The sequence below is a fragment of the Bufo gargarizans genome, chromosome 3 (genome assembly GCF_014858855.1).
Source record: "Bufo gargarizans isolate SCDJY-AF-19 chromosome 3, ASM1485885v1, whole genome shotgun sequence".
NCBI classification, from domain to species: domain Eukaryota; kingdom Metazoa; phylum Chordata; class Amphibia; order Anura; family Bufonidae; genus Bufo; species Bufo gargarizans.
In genome coordinates, this window is record NC_058082.1 from 55641566 (window position 1) to 55657910 (window position 16345).

The 16345-nt window shown below is 43.4% G+C and overlaps 1 protein-coding gene across 4 annotated transcripts in view; it reads right to left on the minus strand.

The window, feature by feature from the left end:
- Positions 1-16345, minus strand: part of FNDC3A (fibronectin type III domain containing 3A) — a 251256-nt gene that overhangs the window by 82629 nt on the left and 152282 nt on the right. For 3 of the 4 annotated variants that reach the window (XM_044285431.1, XM_044285432.1, XM_044285434.1), the window contains exons 4-5: positions 9471-9547; positions 2839-3073 (exon numbers count right to left, since the gene is read on the minus strand). In XM_044285431.1, coding sequence (XP_044141366.1) covers positions 2839-3073; positions 9471-9547 — 312 coding nt within the window. Of the gene's footprint in view, positions 1-2838; positions 3074-9470; positions 9548-13141; positions 13205-16345 lie in introns of those variants that run through there. The other variant, XM_044285435.1, reaches the window with a different exon arrangement.

The window sequence follows — 16345 nt, forward strand, 5'->3', positions numbered from 1 at the left end:
GATCCGTCATGACCCACAATGCAAGTCAATGGGGACGGATCCGACACAATAGAAAACGGATCCGTCCCCCATTGACTTTCAATAGAGTTCATGACTGATCCGTATTGGCTATGTTAAAGATAATACAACCGGATCCATTCATAACGGATGCAGATGGTTGTATTATCAGTAACGGAAATGTTTTTGCTGAACCCTGCCGGATCCAGTAAAAACGCTAGTGTGAAAATAGCCAAAAAGATTTTATCCTTTTTTTTCCATTCTTTCCTCCAGACTATACAAATTATTTAAAAGAATTGCCCAAATATATACCGTATTTTTCGCCCCGTAAGACACACCGGCCCATAAGACGCACCTAGGTTTTAGAGGAGGAAAATCTGAAAAAAAATATTTTTCATTGCACCTCAGGTCAGACCACCAATCAGACCCCCAATGTTAATAAGACCTCAGATCAGACCTCAGAACAGAACTCAATACAAAGAAGACCCCCAATCAGACTTTAGATGAGACCCCCATGCCTCATATCAGTCCTCCATGCCATATGTGATAAGCCCCCAGCCATATGTTAATCAGACCCCAGTCATATATAATTCAGCCCCTAGCCATAATGCAGCAGCCCCCAGCCTCAGATCACAATATAAATAAAACACTTACCTCTCCTGCTCCTGGACGCCCCCGCTCCTCACCGCCTGCGATCTTCTTCCTTCTCATGCGTCGGCTGTGCTGTGAACTGGCACGCACAGCGTAAGGTCACAGAGCCCCCTCACGCTGTGCGCAGCCTTCACAGCTGACACCTGAGGAACAGGAAGTGGTGAGTACAGAGCCTTGACCGCTTCCTGGTCCTCCAGTACTAATGAGCGCTTCCATAAAGGAAGCGCTCATTAGTATTCGCCCCATTCCCCCCCCCCCCCACCCCCCCCCACTATTCCCATATCAATAGACTAGTTGATGAGTATGTGATTGGTGAGGGTCTGACCTCTGGGACCCCCACAGAATGGGTCCCCTTATTTTACACTTTAAGACACTGAGTTGCAGTTTCAATTGCTTTCATCATTTATCCAGCAAAGCTAAATCATTTTCCATTTTACAGACACCTATTACACACTTTTGTGCCATCAACAAACTGGCAAACCTTACCTACCAAGCCTTCACCTAAGGCCTCATGCACATGACCGTTGTGTGTTTTGCGGTCCGCAAATTGCGGATCTGCAAAACACGGATGGAGTCCGTGTGCCTTCTGCAATTTGCAGAATGGCATGGACAGCCATTGATATAACTGCCTATTCTTTTCCGCAAAACGGACAAGAATAGGACAGGTTAGATTTTTTTGCGGAGCAACGGATGCGTTGCAGTCCGCATCTTTTGCGGCCCCATTAAAGTGAATGGGTCCGCATCCTAACCGCAGCTAGGATGCGGATCAAAACAACGGTCGTGTGCATGAGGCCTAAGTCATTTACAAACATACTAAAAGTGATAGGGCCAATAAGGGTACATGCACACGTTCAGGAATCATGTGCGGAGAATCCGCACTGAAATCCGCAGGCAAATCCGTGCGGTCAATCCGCATCAATTGGTGCGGATTTGGTGCAGATTTTCCGCATGCGGATTTTACTAAGTGAATGAAGAAAATCCGGTCAGGAAAAACCAAATAAATCGACATGCTCCGGATTTTAAAATCCGCACCGCAGGTCAAAATTCGCACGGAAAAAAATTCTGAATCGTGTGCATTGAGAATTTCAAATTCTCATAGAATACAATGTACATGACCTACGGTGCAGATTTTCCGCACGCAAATCCGCGCAGAAAATCCGCACGCAATCCTGATCGTGTGCATTTAGCCTAACAGGACCCAGAAGAGACCCTTGAAGAACACCACTAGCCAACAGCTTCACAGTCTTAAGAATCTCACAGACAAAGTTATACTACTGCAGGGGACTAAGGATTACAATAACAAAAACGTTTTTAAAGTATATGAATTAAAAAATATTTAAAATTCAAAACGCCCCCTTTCTAAATTTTACATATAAAAAGTAAAATATAAAATAATAAATATCATTGGGATCGCCATGTTGGAAAATGGCAGAAATTTGATAATTCAAAAATGTCCCCAAAAATGGAATAAAAAGTGATCAAAAAGTAATATGTACCTCAAAATGGTACTAATACAGGATGATCTGTGTGCTTTTTGCATTCATATGTCTGTTCTGCAAGAGCAAGAACATGTGCTACACTTGGCCACAAAATGTATGTTGTGTGTACATGAGGAATTACCTATTTCTGACCATTATGTGACTTGTATAAGGCATATTAAGCAGTTTTCCCCTCTGCAGGGTCTGTCTCTAGTTTGCAGTTCTCCAGGATCTTGTGGGTGGAGACTAGCTCCATTCATGGACCCACTGAAGTCATGGACATCATCCTTATTTTGCAGACCGCAAAGCACATACAGTCATGTATATGAGGCCTAATTTAGAGACGCTGAGCTCATGGTGAGTGTTTAGTACTATAGTAAACTGGCACTTTCATATAAACCTACTAGAAAGGGATTTTTTTTTAGTTTAAATAACATGTAAGACATAATGAACAAAAAGAAATCAACGTTAGTGTTGAGCGAACTTGGGTTTTAAGTTCGGCGTCTAAAGTTCGGGTTCGGGCTATCGAAGAATCGCGTTATGGATTCTAAATTCCGTTATGGTCCGTTGTATCGGAATCCATAACGCGATTCTTCGATAACCCGAACTTTAGACGCCGAACTTAAAACCCAAGTTCGCTCAACACTAATCAACGTTCAATAAAAATACAATAAAAAGACAACTAAGTATGGAACCTACAAAGAGTACTTACCTAAATCTCCATATACCTGTGAAGGGTGATACTGAGGGGTGTATTGGGAGGTCATATCTCCTGCTGCACTGACAGCTGAGTAAATATGGCGATGAGGTGGAGGCATCATAGCAGGAAGTGGTATAAAACCAGGCAGAGGGGGGGGTGGCCGATGTATGACAGGATGACCACTTGTGTGGAACTCTGGAGGTTGTGGAACCACTACAACTCTCCGCACACCATTGTCTTCAATCACCTAGAGGAAATAAAGATGCACAATTTAACCACACATTCTCAAGGTATACCAAAAGGTGTCCAAAACATCAAAGCAAAGTCTGAAACTGCACCTGTTGATTTCAACAGGACTGGATGACTATCTTAAAGCATATCTATCCTTTCAACAAACTTTGGATTAATCAATAGTACGTGGTGTTTACAAGGAATAATCTATTTCTGACCATTATGTGACTTGTATCAGGCATATTAAGCAATTTTCCCCTCTGCAGGGTCTGTCTCTAGTTTGCAGTTCTCCAGGATCTTGTGGGTGGAGACTAGCTCCATTCATGGCACACAGAAAGTAGAGGAGAATCTGTTTCCTTACAGTGTATTACTCACTCAGAAGCAGCACCCAGATCATGGAGAACATTACAGAGAAGTACTGACCTGCATGCATGTGAATATAACACTTGGGCTGAGTTAGAAACTGTTTAGCTGTGAAGCCTCTCTTGCTGTACCCGTCTCTTGTGTCTCTTAGTTTCTGCTCATTCCTCCCCCTCCGCTCTCCATAGACTTGTATAAGATGATCTGATATTATATGATCCTTTAGTGAGCAGCAGCCATCAAAGTCAGATTTCTCATAATTTTTAGTCAGTCAGTTATTTTAGAAAGGAGAGTGGAAGAAACAGCTGATAACTCTAGAACAAGTCATTTTTCTCTGATAAGAGCTATTCCAAAGTTTCTTATGGTCGCTTATACTATTAATTTATGCAAAAGTTGTGTGAAAAGTTAGTGACCATTTAAGTGTATGGATGTGTGCTGACTCTACCCTGATAGATGATGGCTCTTAATGTCACCAGAACTTATTTGTCTATAAACATTGGTCAGGACCACCCAGTGGTTATGCAGGACCCTGATAAAAACATGGAATTGGAGAATGTGCTTCAATTTACGTCACAGCTCTACATATCAAAGTTATTTCTGTCAATGGTCCTAAAAACATGTATGCTTGGCCAAGACTCTTTTGGCAGCAGCTTATCTATCTTAAACATGTTTGAACCCAACAAGCCAAAACTTCCCCTTCCCAATCTGCCACAGGCATGGGATATATAAGGAATATATAAGGGGTACCTTAAAAAGGTTGTAATTTTCCTATTCCCTGGAAGGAGACAATTGGGGTCATTTATCAAACTGGTGTAAAGTAGAACTGGATTAGTTGCCCATAGCAACCAATCAGATTCCACCTTTCATTTTCCAAAGGAGCTGTCAAAAATGAAAAGTGGAATCTGATTGGTTGCTATGGGCAACTAAGCCAGTTCTACTTTACACCTGTTTGATAAATGATCCCATATGTATTGATATACTGTTAACCCTAATCTGTACTGATAAGTAGAATTTCCATTCAGGGCCACACTGACCAGTTCTCCGGTCTAATAATGTATGGCGGAAGTCCGGTCTTTAAACATGGTGCTCGCACAGCCATAGCAGCCGGGTTTCTGCCATAAGGTTGATCGCATACATCTTCCCCTTCAAATGCCGTGGTGGTGACCACGGCATCTGAGCAGTCCAGAAGCGGAAACAGTACGCTTCCGCTCCGGTAACAGCGTTCCCTGGCTGAGATCGGGAAACCTGTTGCATTGATGAAAAACCTGAAGCCTCAAGCAGACTTCGGAGTCCAGTCAAGAATATGCCAATACAGGCCACTAGGTGGCAAAACTGTATTGTTATATTGCCAATGAAGTGTTCAATGATGGCTATATAGCTATCAATGAACACAATGACAATCTAATGACTGCCAGTTATTGTCATCCAATGGGACTTAAAAAAAAGTAAAGAAAAAAAAGGGGTTTACAAATCACCCCCCTTTCCTTAAACTAAAAATACTTAGCCAATAAAAAATAAATAAACATCATGGGCATCGCCGCATGCAAAAATGCCCATACAATTGAAATATAACAATATTAATGGCATACGGCAAATTGCGTAACAGGAAAAAATAAATAAAAACAGCCAATTCGCCAATATTGTTTTTTTAATAAAAAGTGCTCAAAAATTCGCACGCACACACTTCAAATTGGTATCACTGAAAAGTACAGATCATCCCACAAAAAAGGAGCCCTCACGCCACGTACACATAACTACAAAAAGTTATAGGGGTCAGAATATGGTGATAATTTATAAATTCTTTTCTCAAAGGTTTTAAAAAAAATTATCTGTCTTAAAACGCAAGAAAAATTATACAAGTGTGGTATTGTAACCACACTGACCTGGAGAATGAAGATAAAAGGTCAATTTTACCGCATAGAGTATGGTGTGTAAAAAAAAAAAAAAAAAAAAACGTTGTCAGAATACTGTTTTTTCCCCAATTCTACCCGATTTGGAATTTTTTTCCCGCTTCCCACTACATAGTAAGCAAACGTAAAAGGTGCCATTAGAAAGTACAACTTGTACCGCAAAAAATAAGCCCTTAGAGGCTATGTGAATGGGAAAAAAAAGTTAAGACTATGGGAAGACGGGGAGTGAAAACGAAAATGCAAAAATGGAAAATCTCAGAGTCCTCTAGGGGTTAATCTTTCCAGACTACCCATAACACCGTACAGGTTTGTCCCATATACCTGTTTTTCATGTCAGCACTTTACATCCCCTGTTCTTATCATCACTGCATCCTGGCAGAATGCTGACATGCAGATTCCTGTTTGATTTTCTAAGGCTTCATTCACACAGTCAGTGTTTGGTCAGTGATTTCCATCAGTGATTGTGAGCCACAACCAGGAGTGGATCCTACACAGACATAAGGTAGAAGGGAAAGATCTGCACCTGTTCTGTGTTTTGGACCCGCACTTGGTTTTGGCTCAAAATCACTGATGGAAATCACTGACCAAACACTGACTGTGCGAATAAGGACTAAGGAATCCCACCGTGATCTGCTCTCCAATGTTTCACAGGGCTTCCTCTGCCTGCCAGACTGTTCTCTGTGGAGTAGTCATATCCTTTACACCTCCCTTTAAGTAGGCAGAAGCACTCTGAAACATTACACAGCAAAGCATGCAGGGTTTAGTTAGAAAACCCAGCAGGAAGTAATTGAAAACAGGAAGTAAGCCATGTAGACTTCCTGCCAGGATGCAGTGATGCCGATAACAGGGGAAGGAAAGTGTTGATTTGAAAAGCCGGTATATTGGGCAAAAAGATGCAGTGTTTGGGGTACTCTGGGCAGATTTTTTATTTTTTTTAAACCTAAATTATAAAACCTGAAAACCACTTTAAACTTCAGGCACGAACAAAGGCTGATCTGTATCAGTGCAGATATGTATCCGACGCCTGTTATAGTGCAGGGCATGTTCAGGTACATCCATAGTTACAGCCCTCTACCTCTAATGTGACAGGGAAATGCTGGACTGACTAAATACCCAAAGTACAGAAGACAGTAACATAAAACACTATTATAACAGCATGTACAGCCCTCCTACAGAGTCACAAGAACATTACTGCTCCTGTGAGAGAAGTCAGAAAACCTAGGCTACAGCATGGCCGCCGTGTCTGGCCACACACAAAGGCTGGGGATAAATAGCCGGATATATATATTTCACTGTAGATATATCCACCACATGAAAACTATAATATCTGAAATGTACGGAAATATTACCCAGAACTTACAGCTTCCATTATGTGAGTTACGAATCAGAGACTGTTCATTATTTCCATGGAGGTTCCTAGGTCGGTATATCAGTAAACTCTCCAATTAAAATTTAACTAAGGTGTCTATCTAGATAGAACAAAGGTCACGGTACCGGGCTGCAGTCAGATGACAGAGGACATTACTATACGCCACTATGCTTCACCTCAGCGCATATATCAAAGGAATCGCTCATTAACAGACTGTGACCTTATTCATACAAAACGTATAATATCAAGCATCCATATCCGCAGGCTGAAGTATATTTCAAGCTACTTATTCCATATCTTTTATATAGATGGATCTCACAGTGTACATAGATGTCATTTATAACTGCCCCTCCCCATATTTTAGAGAGGAGATATTGATTCTTCTATGTAACCCCGTCTTCCAAGAGTTTTTTTTTTCCATTAACCTCAGGTTTTTTTTTTTTTTTTTGCAAGACGAACTGTATTAACATCAATTAATGTACCATATACTGTACTAAGAAACAAAAAAAAAAAAAGAAAGAAAAAATATATATATATATTTTTGAGGAGGAATAAAAAAAACAAAAAACAACTGCCATTGTTTTTCGTGCCATTGGTTGCGCACAGCGTGAGGACGCTCTGTGACCTTACGCTGTGTGCGTCGGGTCACAGCACAGTCGAAGGCAGGAAGAAGAGAGAGAGAGCTGGATCCTGGGAGCCTGCGGTGTCCAGAGCAGGAGAGGTAAGTTGATTTTTTAAAATTTTTGTATTTGCTCTGCAGCATGGGGAGGCTCCATCTGCGGAATGGGATCTGATCTGACGCATGGGTGTCTGACCTGAGGTCTGAATGGGAGTCTTATTTATATCAGGGCTCTTATCTGAGGTCTAATCTGAGGTCTTATTGGCGTCTTATTAAATCAGGGGTCTGATCTGAGGTCTAATGAAAAATATTTTTTTCTTACTGTGTTGTCCTCCACTAAAACCTAAGTGAGTCTTGTGGGCAGGTGCATCTTATAATGCGAAAAATACGGTAAATGTGTTTGCAAGTGAAAAAGGGTAAAAAAAACTGTCTATGTCCTACTAGAGACAGGAAATTTTTGCCCCCCTCACTGTCGCAACGCAGGGGGGGCAATGAGGTAGAAATAGGAGTCCTTTCACTTTCTTTAATTACTTAGATGCCATAGTGACAGCAGCATCTAAGAAGATAAACTACTGGTATTGATTTTATCACCTTTGTCGGCAGTGAGAGTAGGGTGCCAACTGTATACCACAGGTAAGTGATGAGCCCGTGCCATCACAGCGCCATACTATTATGTTGCTAAGTCTATGCCTAGGAGTCAACCAACCAAATCTTTGGAATCTGTGTCGAATTCAAAAAAGGAAAAAAAAAAAAAAAAAAAGCTATAATACTAACCTGTTCGCAGTCTTGTAGATCCTATGCAGAGGCCCTGTTCCAGGCCGTTTCTGGTCCCTGCAGGACTGGAAGTGGCATAGTCCCATGACTGCTGCAGCCACTCACTGGCCTCAGTAGTCACATGTGCTAGAAGGGTATCTCACTGCCAGTGCCATCCCATTCTAACACATGACCGCTGAGGCCAGTAATTGGCCGCAGTGTCCAAGGGACTGAACCACTTCCGGTCTGGGGAAACCCAAAACGGCTAGGAAAAGGGCCATGTCTTCAGAATGGAGAGACACCAGGAAGGTGAAGGACTTCCTTTTCTCAATTGGGCACAGGTTGTGATGACTGGGTTGGTTGACTACTAGGCCAGACAAACCCTTTAATGTAGGCATTTATTACCGCCGAGAGCTCATTATGTACCCTGTCAGCAGCAGAGAGGACACCATGGATGGCCGCCTAGGGATCGGCCCACCAGTAAATTTCCCTGTAAGGTCTATGGCCAATCCGCCCCTGTCTATACATGGTCTTTTCAGTCCATGGACTGCAAAATGGCTGACAACAGTTGCAACATCCTGCCCGCAGGTACTTGACTCTACTTCTTGCATGCTTTCAGGGCATTTAAGCTCCACCCTGGGACAAACCCATTCATTAACACCCACTTCTGGGCAGAGTTCACATAACCAGAGGCTAGTTCATCCATATTTAAGTCCCAGGAAACTCCCTATGAATAGGCAAATGAGTCTTTTATACTATTGCTGAACCCTAGGATATACTGAAGATCACCTGCTTACAGAAGACAATGAGCGGGCATACTGTCCACTAGCTAAGTTAGGCTACTTATACACTGGCGTTTTGAATTCCGTTTGTGAGATCCGTTTCAGGGATCTCACAAACGGTTCAAAACGGATCAGTTCAGCCCCAATGCATTCTGAATGGATAAGGATCCGTTCAGAATGCATCAGTTTGGCTCCGTTTCGCCTCCATTCCGCTCTGGATGCGGACACCAAAACGCTGCTTGCAGCGTTTTGGTGTCCGCCTGGCGATGCAGAGCCAAACGGATCCGTCCTGACTTACAATGTAAGTCAATGGGGGCGGATACGTTTTCACTGACACAATATGGTGCAATTGAAAATGAATCCATCCCCCATTGACTTTCAATGTAAGTCAGGACGGATGCGTTTTGACAGACTTTTTTGGGACAGAATAATGCAAACGGATCCGTTCTGAACGGATACAAGCGTTTGCATTATAGGTGCGTATCCGTCTGTGCAGATACCAGACGGATCCGCACCGAACGCAGGTGTGAAAGTAGCCTTAGTTGTTGATGACGAGATGATTACTGCTGGAACACCATAAACAAAAAAGATTTCGAGATTTCTCTAGAGGAAGTACACACCTGCTGAGCATATCCTGGAGGCACATAGATTGGAGGAACCGAGCCATTCGGGGACATCATAGGGACCTGAGCAGGACCTGCACAGAGAATCACATACAAGATTTATTAAGGCTACACAGAACAATATAAAACTATTAACAAGAACGCCAAAATATCAGGATGAAAAAATACACTATATCTAGACACACATTATTTAATATAAAACTATAATGAAAACAAACAAACTTAAAGGGGTATTACGGTTCCTAAAAGTTATCCTAATCTCGTACAACCCTGGCTCACCTCGGTGACCCCTGGTGTCACTGCTGGTAAGCCGAATTTCAACACATAATGTACTGGAAGTGTATTCAGTCCACTTAAAAGGGTATTTTGGGTGCAAAAAGTTATCCCGTATCAACAGGATGGTGGATAATTATTCGATTGGTGGGATTCTACTGCTGGGACTCCGGCTGATGATGAGAATGGGTGCCCCGCAACCCTCCCCCGAAATTAATAGAGCACCAGGTCGAGCATGCGCACTGTTGCTTCATTCAACTCTATGGGAGTTCCGGGGACAACCTGGGATAAGGGATAACTTAACAACTGAAATACCACTCTAAATGGACTACATGTATACATTATAGCAAAGAATTTGTGGTGAGCACTCTTCAGATGGCGTTTGGAAATTAAAAGTTTAATTAAACACTAAAATTTGTACATAAAACATTAAAAATAATATAAAGCTGATGAAAATCAATAATATATAATATATACACTAGCATACATTCACATATGTTCAATAATCAATTGAATGTGCAATTGGTTGTGCATTAGCCCATCAGATTTAGGCAATATGATTCAGTACGTTGATTGATTAGTGTCCTGGATAGGTTATTTTAGAAAAAGTCTCTTCCAATAATGGAGCGCTAGTTCCTCCTAGATAATGAATTGGTGTCTCCGATATTGTCACTCCTTCTCATATATCTATGGTTTCAGAGTTTCTTAATGCCGGAATTTGTAGGGCAGATTATGGAGGCATTGATGAAGGGATAGAGTTCCCGAAACGCGTCTGGGCAGGATCGCGGTAACAAGGACAGCAAATATCTCCGTAACAATTTGCATGGCCATGCGAGAAATTGAATAATCTGGAAAAGACCGACTCTTTGCTGTATGTGTCACGTAAGATACAAGTCACGTGAACGGACTTAGCCGGAAGAGATCTCCAACTCCCGCGATAACTGGGTGAGTCTATGGAGTAGCGTGCGGAGCCACGCCATCCCTATCGTGTGTTTCCAATGCTGGAGGAAAGAAAGTGTGGGGGACAGACACAAGGAAGGTAAGAGACTGTTGCCTCCATAATCTGCCCTACAAATTCCGGCATTAAGAAACTCTGAAACCATAGATATATGAGAAGGAGTGACAATATCGGAGACACCAATTCATTATCTAGGAGGAACTAGCGCTCCATTATTGGAAGAGACTTTTTCTAAAATAACCTATCCAGGACACTAATCAATCAACGTACTGAATCATATTGCCTAAATCTGATGGGCTAATGCACAACCAATTGCACATTCAATTGATTATTGAACATATGTGAATGTATGCTAGTGTATATATTATATATTATTGATTTTCATCAGCTTTATATTATTTTTAATGTTTTATGTACAAATTTTAGTGTTTAATTAAACTTTTAATTTCCAAACGCCATCTGAAGAGTGCTCACCACAAATTCTTTGCTATAATACTGTTTTTGGACTAGAGGGTGGGTGTCCCTCTTGTTGGCTAGTAGCACCTATTCCCTGACCACATCCTGAGTGAGCCACCATTTTTTGAATACTTGATTGATGTATACATTATGTATTGAAATTCAGCTTACCAGCAGTGACACATGGGGCCACTGCGTTGAGCCAGGGTTGTATAAGATTGCAGAAACAGCGCCATACCTGTCCACAGGTCATGTATGATACTGCAGCTCAACCCTATTTTCTTCAAAGGAGCTGAGCTGGCATACCAGACACAACATATGGGTAGGAAGCAGCCATATTATCCTAATTCTTTCCTAAACAATATGAGAATTAGCACTTAAAGGGAACCTGTCACCTGGATTTTGGGTATAGAGCTGAGGACATGGGTTGCTAGATGGCCACTAGCACATCCGCAATACCCAGTCCCCATAGCTCTGTGTGCTTTTATTGTGTATAAAAACCAATTTGATATGTATGCAAATTAACCTAAGATGAGTCAGAGCTTGAAAATATGACTCTTCTCTGGTCACACAAGTAAGATATGACTCTTTTATGTTAATTTGCATATGTATTAAATTGTTTTTTTGACACAATAAAAGCACACAGAGCTATGGGGACTGGATATTGCGGATGTGCTAGTGGCCATCTAGCAACCCATGTCCTTAGTTCTATACCCCAAATCCTGGTGACAGGTTCCCTTTAAGTGCACCGAGGGCAGGCCCAAACCACTCTGTGCACCTTTGCTCCTCCTGCTTCCTTTTCCAGCCCCTCCCTCTTTTTTTGACAGGGCAAAGTAAGAGGACTATGCAGAATGCTGGTCCGGTCATTTTCACCCAGGCAGCCCCCGCTGAATCGCACGGGGCAGAGGGATTTTTTTGTTTATGTTTTTAACCCTAGTAGGCAGAGGTTTCCGCCTAGCAGTGAGCCCAGTGACGTCACCGGCAACACTGCTAGGCGGGAGCCTATGCCTAGTAGGGTTAAAAACATAAACAGGGCAAGGGAGACCATCAGAGCATGAAATGCTCCGGTGCTAATATCAGAGGGGCTGGAGGGGTGAAAATGGGGGTATATCCGGGTTCAGACAACCCCATTAAGGAAAGGGAGGGGCTGATGAAGCAATGGATCACTTTGTGAAAGGCGTCATTGCATTCTGATGACAGATCCCCTCTAATAAATACGGTGCAGCTGAGCCCAGCACATTTTTCCCTCTAAAGTGTATTTGGTATTGTGACCAGTTCTACATGTGCACAGTACATTTAGTTATATTTATACTAAAAAGGAGGACATGTGGGTCCTGCTCATGTGACAGTGGTGACATAGAAGTGCTGGTAAAGCTAATCTAGTATAACATACATCATAAGAAAAGGAAAAAAAAGAAAAAAAAAAAAAAAAAAAACACCCACTAAACAATACCCATTAGGAATTAATGTAAAAAATAAAAAATGCAGATAAAAGCACTGCACAAAGCACCGCCGACCCCTACAGCCAGACAAGTCCTCTTTGCAGCAGCTGCTTCAGTGGTGAAAGGGTTACATGGGACCTGTCATGATGATGGCATAACAGCTACCTTGCTGTAGCCAGGGGTCAGAGCTGACATTTAGCTGGATTTGTTAACTCCGTGCTGCAGACAAGATGAAGACAATGTCATTTCTGCTATTTAGCTGCACATCAGTAGAGGGGCGAGTGATTCAGCGATCGGATGAATGAGTCAGAGGATTCAGCACAATGCGAGCAGCGATGGCTCCTGATCATTTCCTAACAGCTGGTGTCTGCACTGTCACAAGGCACGCCAGATCCCCTCATCCACCGGTGCAGACAGCATACAGTCAGACAAAAGCTGCACCGTCTCCCCCGACATATGGATGCGTAGCGGCATGTGCAGACAGGATAGTCCTGGCTGCTGCACACGTATGTGGGGAAACACAAGTCTGCAGCGCTTACCACTCATGTCTGAGACAGGAAAAGATAAAAGCCGGGGTCCAGGGTACGCAGAGCACACGTTGGCAGGCACTATGGGAAAGCGAGCACATGACCAGGTCACATGACATTCTGGAAAGGGCGAGCCGTGTGTGTGAGAAACAGAAACCTGGCCTTTCAAGAAAAATCACTCTTCGTAAAACTGGGAAGTCCAACCTGTCTCTAAAGAAGTGATTTACCTGCTGTTCACTTTCATACAAAGTCAGTAAAATCATGTAAAAAGTCAAGAAATAAATACAAATTCCAGTACATTTGACGCATTAAAGGGGTTTTCTAATATGGCAGATCACTGGAACATGTGATCAATTTATGATCATGGGGGTCTAACCTCCTACCGCTCCCAGGAATGAAGGGGATGAGGCGCTGGTTTAGTATTATGTCCCTTTCTAAACGTGCCTTCGGAAACGGCGACATTTTCCCGAAACAAAATAGGAAGGGTTTTGGTTGGTGAATGAGGTTGCGGATTTCTGTGCGGATTACATCGACTGAAATGAATGTAAACATCCGGCAACAGAAAATCCAACACTTTATTTGCGTTCTGTTCTGAATTAAAGGGGTTGTCCAGGGTCAGAGCTGAACCTGGACATATCCCCATCTTCACCTCTCCGGCCCCCCTGATGTGAGCATCGGAGCGTTTCAGGTTTCATTTTTTGTCTACTTTGGTCCGCTGCTAGACGGAGGCTTCCGCCCAGGTGATGTCCTCACCTGTAATGGACGGGCTTTAGCGTTGTCCTAGCTGTTTCACCGGCTAGTCCAGTGCTAAAGCCCGCCCATTTGTGCCAGCGACGTCTCTGACCTGACTGCTAGGCCGAGGCCTCCACCTAGCAGTCCCGATGGAGAGCCCGGTACGTCACCGGATCTCCCAAAAATGCCTTTGCCCGATACAGCACAGGGCAAAGGAGAGCATCAGAGCATGAAATACTCTGATGCTCATATCAGTGGGGCAGGAGGGGTGCAGATGTGTCCGGGTTTAGCTCTGAACTCTACTATTCCAGAACAGAACACAGCTATTGACTTGTACTTTTCATCCCCATAGGCTAGGTATGGCCAACCTGCGGCTCTCCAGCTGTTGTAAAACTACAACTCCCAGCATGCCCTGCTGTAGGCTGCTAGCTGTAGGCAGTCTGGGCATGCTGGGAGTTGTAGTTTTGCAATAGCTGGAGATCCTCAGGTTTGCCATCCCTGCCATAGGTTAACACAGAGGATGTCTTAATGTTGCAAAAGCCTCCTCACTAAAGCCTCCTCACACAGCCGCCCCCATTCATGTGAAAAAGGTCAGATCCAGACTGATTATAAATTAATGGCATATCCTAGTGATATGCCATTACTCTACCAAAAGGGATCAGCAACCTTTGGCAATCCAGCTGATGTGAAACTACAACTCCCAACATGCACTGTTACTTGGCTATTCTTGTAATCACCACAGAAGTGAAAATGGGACTCTGGGAGTTGTAGTTTCAGAACAGCTGGAGTGCCGGTGGTTACTGATCCCTGCTCTATGAGATGGGAAAACTCCTTTAGGGCTCACGCACACGAATGTGTGTCTGTCGTGCCATGGACCGCAAATTGTGTGCCTGCTGTCTGCGGGCATGCACCCATTCACTGTAATGGGGTCCATGATCCACATCCAACAGTCTGCAAGTAGTTTACAGTATGCACTACTTTTTTCTGGTTCAGAGGCACGGACCCATATCCCACGGACGCACTCTGTAGCGCTTCCGTGGGCTCCTGATCTGTGCCTCTCTGCACCGCACTGTATCTTCCATATTGCAGACCCATTCAAATGAATGGGTCCACATCCGTGATACAGTGTGCACATAGACTGTGTCCGTATATTGTGGACCCGCTGTTTGCGGGCCACAATACGGGCATGGCCGGCACATGTTCGTGTACATGAGCCCTTGAACTCTCCTCTATTATGAAGTTGTTAAAAATGTTACTTTGGGCCATGAAGCCACCAAGTGTTCTCACCCAGCTTTCCCAAGCAGTATGGAGACACACACCCTAGTGATTCATTGTCCTGCTCCAGTGTCCGTGCAGAACTTTGTCATGTAAATTTTAAAAGGGAACGTACATTATAGTGTGAGAGTCGGTGTCAAAACTCCAATAAGTTGTCAAATTTTGATCAGACCTTGAAAATGGCAGCATGGTATACTGGTATCCTCTATCATTATGATTGGGTGGGCCACAATTTTTTTTCCATAAAGTTATGTAAGAAATACATGAGAAAACTGTGCCCCTATTGGAAAAACAGCCGCATATAAAAAAAAAACTAAAAAACTTGGGGTGAAAACTGACAAACAGGGTGGATTTTAGATCTGCAGATTTTCACCATGGATTTCACCTTTAGCAATGCAGCGGAAAGGATCAACGTCCACATGCAATACAGGCACAGCATGCTTCAGATCTGCAGGTGACTACGTGTCGAGGTCCACGAAGAAAGATATTTTTCTGTCAGGTGTGGTCACTGCGGATTTTCAGCAGTGGAATTTTGCAGTGTTCACAGCAGCAGCAAAGTGGATAAGATTTTTCAAAAATGTCATCTACACACTGCTATTTTCTGCACGACATGAGGTTTGAGATCGGCAGCACGACAATTCTTTGGGGAATTTCTGCTGCGGGTTTCTACCTTTGCAATGCAGAAATTAAGATCGGCAACATTTCAATAACTTCAGAAACAAAATCCACACCAGATAAAACACTGCTAGATCCACAGAGCTTCCGCTACACGTGGCCGCACCCTAAGGCTACATTCACACTAATGCTAAACGACCCATTTTTAATAACTTTTTTTTTTACACAGACGCCCTTCTGAAAAACAGCGGCTGAAAACTGCCTCCTTGAATTGTAAGGGGGCTGTCTGTCCACGAAAACAGACAAAATAGGACAGGTTATATTTTTTCTCCGGGGCTACGGAACGGAGCAACGGATACGGACAGAACACGGAGTGCTGTCCGCATCTTTTGCGGCCCCATTGACGTAAATGGGTCCGCATCCGAGCTGCAAGAACTGCGGCTCGGGTGCGGAGCAAAACAATGGTCGTGTGCATGAGGCCTTATCCAAAGTCTAAAAGATCCCCCCCCAATGCCCGGGCCCATCATAAACATTATACTTACCTGCTCCCCGGCATCCGCGTCGCTCTAGATCACTGCACAGCCGCCGCTGCAT